Raw genomic sequence first — 9,339 nt, 5'->3', positions numbered from 1 at the left:
AGGATATTTTCCTTTTTTTTCTATAGCCTATAGGCCTATGTTTAGAACAGCAACAGACCCAGATCCCATGGTGAATTGTACAGGCAATTAGACAATGCACTGTTCCTCATGGAGTTAATAGTAGCCTATTAGTTCATGCACTAGGCCTAAATTGATTGGGAACGATCCTCACAGAAGAATGCCAAGAGAATGAATGGGGGTGTGATTTCCTAAAGTGGGTCTTGCTTTATTAAGGTTGAAATGGACTTTTTATAGTTGTTTTTGTGTTGCTAGGAAATGGAGTCATTTGCTTGCAATGATAGTGGTAGAAAAGGCATCACTTCCTGCCCTCTGGCCTGGTGAGTGTCATGATAAACATAAATAAAATTCTGTCAAAAACATTTAACCTGTTTTATAGCTGCTGGCAGTGTTTGTTTTTGAGTAAGCTGGTCTTTTAGCCTTGGTGAGAGCCAGTGGCTTTCTAAGGTTTGTCACAATTACGTTGTTTGATTTGGACTTTGAATTGCACTTGAATGCCTAACTGATATTGACTGACTGTGTGTTATCCCATAGTGATAATATTCTGTAGATGAGCAGAAAACAAACCGTTTAAGCACTCTAAATACGCTGAATATGTTTCCCCCTAGTAGTAGTAGTGCAAATTTACAGGCTGCCTATTTGCAGGCTACTTCTGAAAATGTCATTACAGTTTTACGGCTCTATATATAGCCTTTTTTCAAAAGATTTTATTTGAGCCTTCTGATGAAAAGCATGTCACGATAAAGTCTTTCAATAAGACCAGGTCCAAATTAAGCCTGGCTATATTTCACTTTTTACCAAGTTCATAAAACTCTCAGAAGGAACCTGTGTCAAATGTGATACAAAAAAAAAAAATAAAAAAAAAATGGGGGTGGGGAGGTTAAAAGGTTATTTTAAAAAGTGTTCTTTCACATGGCAAAATATTTTCTTCTATCACTCATGACAGTTTCCAGATGTGTTTAGGGAGTCAATTCCTCTCACCTTATCATAGAAGGTGCAGCCCCATGACCCTTTAAACATTGTAGCATGCCTCCTGCATGATTTGTGTGTTTGCAAAGATTGCTCAGAGAATACCATCCAGATGGCAAAACAGGGGAAACAGAGTGCTAGAGAATGATCAATGGCTTCCACCCCAGATAATCCCTTTCTCCCCTGCATCCCGCAGGAAGGGGGGAGTATGTCTCTCACAACCAAAGTGTTTCTTTCCTGCATGTCTCCCTTGGCACCAGAATTAGCTTCTGCAGTTCAACTGCCCACTCTGCAGCAACGTTAGCCTGTCCTGTCGCCCAAACCACTACCTCCAGTATGGCTGACCACCCGGAGAGACAGAGGGACTGCCTTTGTGACAGGTTAGTGATGCATTAAATCTTGATGATCAGGGTCAGCCACAGCGCAGGTGTGCAGGTGAGACAGGAGGTGATGAATCTGTTTGCTCTGTCTGTGAATGGGGGAAAACAGGCCAGCAGCTCACAGTAACTGATCCAATCATTCTCTGGGATAAGATGGGATTTTCAAAATGTGGCAGTTTGATTCTTTCAGAGGTTATTGTGTGGGATATGAAAGTATATGTGAGTGAGTGTTTGTAACGTAATGTTGGCAGTGATAATATTTCATGTGCGGTTATTAGAAGAAATATACACAGTACGTGTGTTTCAGTCACATGCATACACAAACACATCTAACTACTCTCACACCCCTAACCACACACACACACACGCACACACACACAAGCACACACACCTCTCCTCCCACACACACACAATAAACGCGTCCACCCACTGAAATAGATACGCTGTGGTGGCTCATTTCTGTCAGCAGAGCAGCCTTCTTCTCTGGTGCATCTAAGTTGAGGATGTCTGCCCCTTTAAGAGGCATCCTGTGAAGTTTCTACACCATTTCTCTTCGACTCTTATCTTAAACTGCAAGGGCAACTGTGAAGAACAACTATTTTATGTACTCCAGGTGTAATGGAATAATCCTGGCTTCAGTAGCCCTGATCTTAGTCAGTAATGACTGACATGGAAACAGTGGGGTAATGGAGGTGAGTTTGAACTTATCTCTAGCAGCACAGCAGTTTATATTAAGTGAGTCCCTCAACATTTTGCCCAGTAAAATGGGGAGTGGATGTTGAGGAAGTTCTGTAGCTGTACGACTATGGGAGGAAATTGTGACATGTCTTTAAGAGGCAGCACCATTTCCTTGAAGATGGCTTACCAAAACATCAAGTGATGAATTCGGTTCATTCTTGTTGATCATCTGTGTATGATAAAATTGGGTGAACGAAGAAGTTTTGATTTATTTTGAGCTAATGACCCCTATATTCCTCTTCCCTCTAAAATGATTTTTGTATTTAACAAGTGGTGACTACTGCTGTTAGTCAAGCCTTGTGAGGATTTCTGTTTTGGGGATTACATATTTACTAGATCGGCAGGTTTAGTAGATTACCTTAAGGATGTTTTTGAGAATTGTGAAACCCATTTAATGTGATATGAGCCTATGTAAATATTTAAACATTTGTTGAATGCCTAGTGCACACTGTCTGCCTATGACAGAGGAGGAGATGCTACAGATTACACACACAAAACAGCAACAGCAACAGCAACAGCAACAGCAACAGAGATCTTGTGCTTGTGCTTTGGTTGTCTGAAGTTCAGAAGAAGGAACATGATTTTTTTTTTAGCGAAAGTGATCACACCCATGCGTTTGATCTGAATGCAGTATATTGTAGCATGCATCTTCTTCTTTTAAATCCTTACATTGAATGCTAAAAGAAGCTTATTACCTGTGCTATTAGCAATTAACAATAATACGACATCCAAATGTTAAGTAGACCATTTTACTATGAACTGTACGTTTTGTTACAAACTAGGAACACATTTGTGATAAAAAAAAACAAAAAAAAAACATGTGATGAAAGAAACTGAAAATATGACAGACAGTAGCTGGTTATCTGTCACATTTACACAGCAGCCTCTGCATGCCACACATAAGTCTATGACTGTTTATTTAATATTTAAACAATACATGGCCTAACGTAATCAGGCAAACACTGCCAAATCTTGACATAAATGTTTAGGCATATCTGGGTAATGTTTTCCTTTTAAATATCTGCAGGCCACCCCTGTAACAGTTTTTCCTAGAAACATATGCAGCAGAGCTTAACCCATCAGACTCCAGGACACTGATATCATTTTAGCCAGTGAGTTACATGTCATCTTCCATTGCAGACCACTGGGCTGAAAAGATCACCGAGGAACTGACGTGAGACGATTGGCCATGGAGAGCGAAGAGCAGCGCGATGAGAGAGAGTGGCTCATCTCCTACATCACCATCCCCCTGTCCACCGCCATCATCCTGGCCAACATGGTCATCATCGTGGGCATCCTCTGCAACCGGCAGCTGCACAACACGCCCAACTACTTCTTCCTGAGCCTCCTGGTGGCGGACCTGTGCACGGGCGCGGCGCTGCCCTTCATCCCGCGCATGGCGCTGGAGCGGAGCCTGAACTTCCACGCCTGCCTGCTGGTGCACACCTTCCCCAACTTCCTCTTCCTGTCCTACCTGTTCAACCTGGTGATGGTGCACTACGAGCGCTACCTGTGCATCGTCAGCCCCCTGCATTACAGCCAGAGCTGGGTCCACCGCTGCTTCCCCGTGGCCCTGCTGGCGGCATGGGTGCCCCCTCTGCTCTACGCCTCCCTGCCCGCCTTCGGCTGGAACGAGTGGAACCAAGACGACGTCGATGCCAACGGCACCTTCAACCACACCCTGAACCACACCGCGGGGTGTGCGGTGGACTCCCTGGATGGCGACGGGATGTGCTCTTACAGGAAGGTCTTCCCTAAGGCCTACATCTACCTGGAGGTGTACGGCCTCCTGCTGCCGGCCATCTTCCTCATCGTGGGCATGACGGCCAGGGTGCTGTGGATCACCCGCAAGCAGCTGAGGGACATCTGCAAGCTCCACCGGGCCGCGGTGCGCGACCAGGCCTGGGTCGGCGAGCAACGGCTCAACGTGCGCTACGCCAAGTGTGTGGCGGCCGTCTCCCTGGTCTTCCTGCTCTGCTGGGTGCCCTACATCACCTACGTGAACGTGACGCTCAAGTGGCTGAAGACCGACGGGAAGTCCCAGAACTGCACCATGCACATCATCCTGTCCTGCACGGGCATCGGGAGCATGGCCATCATCCCCTTCATCCTGGGGCTGGCCAACAGGCAGTACACAGACCCCGCCCGTAAGGTGCTGCTGAAACTGCAGGACTGCTGGCACGGCATGCGGGGCTGCACAGACACACAGCACTGAGAGAGCCTTCTGAGGAGCATTCCCTATGGAGGCTTGTGAATGGACATGATGGGCACTTTATGAAAGAATTACAAACGGCACAATTTTGTTCAGACATCAAGATATTATTTATCTATGTCACAAGCTACGTATGTGTACTGCTACATTGTTGCCATAATACTGTATAGTTAATGTTGTTTATGCATGATATATCTGACAGACAAGTCAAAGTGGTCCAGCTTTCTGATGATGCTGAAAAAGCCAGTTTCTTGGCACGGGAGCAAACAATCTAAGAAGAAATGTAAAATATGTGTCTGTAAATGAGAAGTGACAACAGTAAAGCATACGCTAGGACTTCCACATCAGAAATGAACTCCGAGGAGGTGTACTATGAAACCAGATTAGTGCTATGTTGAGCACAAAGCCTGTTATCTCCTCTCTCATCTCTCAGTATACTCTTCTGGTCCATCTGGATGTTTTCTCGTGACGTCATTGTCTTCATGTTGTTTAGACTTTTCCCCTTGTGTCTTCTGATGTTCCAAATATCTCACAACCAGTGCCAGAGTCCTTTAGTCACTAGAGTCCACTAAAATGGTTGGTATGTTTTGCGTTCGCCGTCTGTCACCAGCCATATCCTGCACTCATCCATGTTTACAAACAAAGAGTCTTTTAAGATCTCAAGGGAAATTCCATGATGGTTGGCCACAATTCACATTGTCCTACCAGCATAGACCAGAGATTCTGCATGAAGAAATCATTAGCAATCGCAACAACAACTTGCATAGCATACTGGTTATTACTGATAGGCAGAGACCCTTGAATTAAATTAAACAAGCATCTGACATATACAATTTGTTGTATGGCTCTTCTTTTGCTACAAAAATGGCTTCTCTTGAGTAAGAGCTCAAAAAACTTGCAGGTACTGGTGTTACTTCCCTATATTTCACAAACACTAATTTTCTCTCATGTTACTAGCAGTGCCCGTTCAAACTTGTCATTCCATAGTCCAAACACATGCCTGCTTTAAAAATAGGATGGTAGGAACATCATTGAACATCAACACATGTGTAGTAAACAGAATTAAGGCATGGCTGCATCTGATATTTTCACAGATCAAAATGACATGATATAAGCCTAAAAGCTGTTTCGAGATAAGGCTGGGCCTATATTGTTAAGCTTATTGAATAACTTCCTGATCAAGAAGACCAACTGTTTTGTGGAATGATGCATCATTGAATGAAATTTGCAATGATGTGACTCAACAATCTCTGGTAGCCTATACTGTAAGTGACATCACACTGCGTCTGCCATGCATCTTGACCCATGATTCAGTGCTGTTAAAACTCTGCTTATACTCCCTCTGTCTCCAGTCCAGGGGCCTCATTTATAAAAGTATCGCGTAGAAACCATCGTTCATTTGATCTTAGATCATTTCTGATATGATCGTACGTGTGATTCAGAGAAACGAACTTACGCACAAAAAAACGTGCGTACGCCACTCTTGCAGATGTGGCCATTATAAATCGCAAATGAACGTGAGTTTGTGCGCAGCCGGGTGATTTTAGGTCTCCGCCTTGTACACGCCCCTCATCAATATCATTAGCATAGGCTTTAATGCAATCAATGGCTGAGTTGTACCTAAAATACATATATTGAAAACTGTAAAGGCCTAGCCTATGCCATCTGATGTTAACCTATGTTTATGCGCTGTTAGTTCGAATAATTAATTATAATTTTCCAAGCAGCGCTTTCTGGAAAGAAATATGCATCCATGTCCATTGTCCTCTGCTTGCTTTTATTCCTTCTGCTTGTAGTAATGTAGTAGGCAATGTGTGGCAAATGTAGTAGGTTTACTTTGGTAATAGAACATAGTAGGCTACCTTATGACGGAAATACCTACAGTACATCATACTAATTTAGGCCTATACGTTATGGTACAGTATGGCGTTTCCAATATGACCCAGGTTTAGATACTGCCCATGTAGCCTACGGCGGACTACATTATAAGCGAGATACTGTATGTCATGTAGACCGAACGTTTATGGATAGGCTATGTTTTTACTGTATAGCGAATAGCATAAGTAGTTCACCGGTCATTCTTCATTCATTCTGCGCGTCGGGATTCAAGCAATATCGATGTCAGCGACTGTTTACTTTCAAGAATGTCCAGTGACCTTTAGGCCTACCTTTATATATTTTTATATTTTAGCCTGCATTATCCTAATTGTTATTATCCACGTATTGCCATCTGGTCTTGGGCACTGCCATCAGACACAGGCTATGCAATCAGACGCGTGCTATAACTCATTGCAACTCGGCCGCAATTCTGAAGATGCCAAACTCTGCTTTTCAGAGGATCGATTATGTCTATTTACCTTTATATATTTTTATATAAAGTGGGTAACCCATGAATTCTGTGATCACGGTAATGCGCCTGTGCGTGCGTTTGATAAAGGCAACAATGCAATTACCGTGAGAATGGAATGTTAACACCAAATTCTTGAATTTCCCCTTGGGAATCAATAAAATATCTATCTATCTATCTATCTATCTATCTATCTATAGATTATGTCTATTTGCGATGTAAAGATGCTGAAAAATACCTGTCCATATATAGCCTACATTATAATATTATCTTTCTGTTGTGGAGCTTGGAATATCATGAACGCAAGTCATATTTCCCTCTTCTAAACAAGCGTAAATGGACACTTTATGGTCAATATCGATGGGAACATTAAATATATAGATGACTCTATGGCCTGCCTGCTTTTTTGAATGCTATGAAATAGATAAGATATAGCCTAGGCATGGCACGGGTGTAGTAGTAAAATAAGAAGTGGGTAACCCATGAATTCTGTGATCACGGTAATGCGCATAACGCATTCAGAATATGTTTGATTATGGTAGAGGATATTATCAAGTGTTAATAAAATAGATAGATAGATAGATAGATAGGCTAGATAGGTAGATAGATAGATAGATAGATAGATAGATAGATACTTTATTGATCCCCAAGGGGAAATTCAAGATTGGTGGATTAAATGGTTCGTGTTGATGAGTGTTCATATTGTGAATGCAGATACAGTGTGCTTTTTCAATGTTAAAAGTTGAAATAGGTGAATACGTCTTTGGAGAGGTTGATAAACTCTATTTTTGAAATGCCTGGGGTGAATAAACTGCGTTTACTTACTTTTAGCCTCCACTTTTAGCCTCCACTACAATATTATAGGATTTTTTCACTTTCCTTTTCCAACCTTTAAGAATTAGTTAAAACTTTAACTTCTATACTTACTACTTACAACTTCTGCTGATATTGATCATGCATATGGTAGAGAACTACATGAGATCGTTGGTCTTCTTGGAATTTTGAGAATTCATCGCATTTGGACCTCAAATTACTTGCAGTACCCTGGCACTACCACAAGGAAATGGTCGTACGTCAGGTTGGAACCTGACGTGGAGATAAGCACTTTTCCACGTCAAAGACGGTCTTTATAAATCTGAGCGTTGGCATGGATTTGAGCGTACGCACGGTCTTAGATCAAATCTGTGCGTAAGAAAGTTTTATAAATGAGGCCCCTGCTCTATGCTATGAGAGGGGAATGGCTAGAGCAGAGGAAGCTAATTCTATCACCAATATATTTACCAATATAGTTTGCATTACTAATCAAAACAACGTCAAACTGCACTACTTGTGCCCATAGCAAGACACCTGTCAAGTTTGAAATCAATCGGACAAACGATTCGAGAGATGTGCGGATGTGAATACAAAAACAGACAAACAAACAGACAGATGTTATGGATGACAGCCTATAGATACTGTTCAACATTGGATCAAATAAAACAGGCTACAACTAAATATAACATGTTAAAGCCTCAACCACTAACTGAACAAAACCACAGTAGAGCCACAGTAGAGAAGAGGCTTAAGAGGCTACTACATTCCTATCTGATTTAAACATTAGATAGGCTATGTCAAACCATTTTTATCAAACATTTGCTGTTTTGTTCCTGGGTGACGTCTGGAGCATTTGATGAATTTATGTTTAAATATTCTTGCACTGGGTCTCATACGGAGATGTGTAAGCAATAACAATCTATTGGGGAGTGAAACGGCAGTCTCCTAGAGACCGCATGGACAATTTGTCATCCACTCATCACCCCCATCAACCATTCCCAGAAACCACCAGCCCCATGGTGACGCAGCACTCCCTAATAATGACTGTGGGAAATCTTTTATCATACATGAGTCCAGATGGAAAATTCTCCCTAATGCTGCACAGGGTAAACCTTTAAGATAGATAGATACAAAAAATTAACCTCAGTGATGCATATTTAAAGGTGACATAGAATGGAAATCACTTTTTTCTTGGTTTTCATGAATTATGAGAGGTTGTGCATAAACAAAGAGCTATCATGAACATGAGGCATGGTTGTGCCCTCCTTCATATGAAAATCTTGAACTTAAAAATAGACACTAAAAAATGGGGGATTCAGCAAAACTGCTTGCTTGTGATATCAGACATCGCAAAGCCATTTAAGTTCAATTGAGGTTGCCAAAGAGGTCCATTTAGTCAAACGGACCATTTCAATACCCAGCCTAAATATATGGTTTTAATTCGTCTGGTAAAATTGCAATTGAGTTTATTTTTCTAAATCAAAGTTGAATATATACTATTTTAACATCAGAGAACACAGTGCAATACTCAATTCATCCATTCTATGTCCTCTTTAAAAAAAATCCTGAAAAAGGGTCAAAGCTGGAAGCAGTGAAGGCATACTACAGTATTTGGTATCGCTGGAACTGTTATTTTATTTTAATTAAAAATGTCATGTGCCTACAGTACAATGCCAATCTGTAATGGTAAGCAGACAGCTATCACGCATCACCTACTGTATATGAACCACAATGACATCAATACTGGTCTAAATAATGTGCACATGATATATCGTATATCTTCAGAGCTGTTCTTCTTCAGAAATGCAGTGTTTGCTTATCTCCCAAGCAGTTTGAAGACTCTTCATCAAACCTAGCACAGT

General features: G+C 41.7%; 1 protein-coding gene across 2 annotated transcripts; it reads left to right on the top strand.

Moving 5' to 3' along the window:
• The first annotated feature begins 222 nt into the window (after positions 1–222).
• On the top strand, positions 223–5,141 carry gpbar1 (G protein-coupled bile acid receptor 1). Of its 2 annotated transcripts, XM_062533370.1 has the most exons (3): positions 223–338; positions 1,248–1,367; positions 3,246–5,141. In XM_062533370.1, the coding sequence occupies exon 3, from the start codon at positions 3,295–3,297 to the stop codon at positions 4,318–4,320; it is 1,026 nt and encodes a 341-aa protein (XP_062389354.1). In that variant the 5' UTR covers positions 223–338; positions 1,248–1,367; positions 3,246–3,294; the 3' UTR covers positions 4,321–5,141. The 2 variants fall into 2 exon arrangements, with proteins under 2 accessions (XP_062389354.1, XP_062389353.1); XM_062533369.1 differs by lacking the exons at positions 223–338; positions 1,248–1,367 and adding an exon at positions 1,873–2,059.
• The last annotated feature ends 4,198 nt before the right edge of the window (positions 5,142–9,339 follow it).

This window comes from Sardina pilchardus, chromosome 4 (assembly GCF_963854185.1).
Source record: "Sardina pilchardus chromosome 4, fSarPil1.1, whole genome shotgun sequence".
Lineage (NCBI taxonomy): Eukaryota > Metazoa > Chordata > Actinopteri > Clupeiformes > Clupeidae > Sardina > Sardina pilchardus.
This window is presented reverse-complemented; position numbering and strand designations above follow the sequence as displayed.

Coding starts and splice junctions, on each gene's coding strand:
- gpbar1 (XM_062533370.1), top strand. CDS start 3,295: ATGGAGAGCGAAGAGCAGCGCGATGAGAGAGAGTGGCTCATCTCCTAC.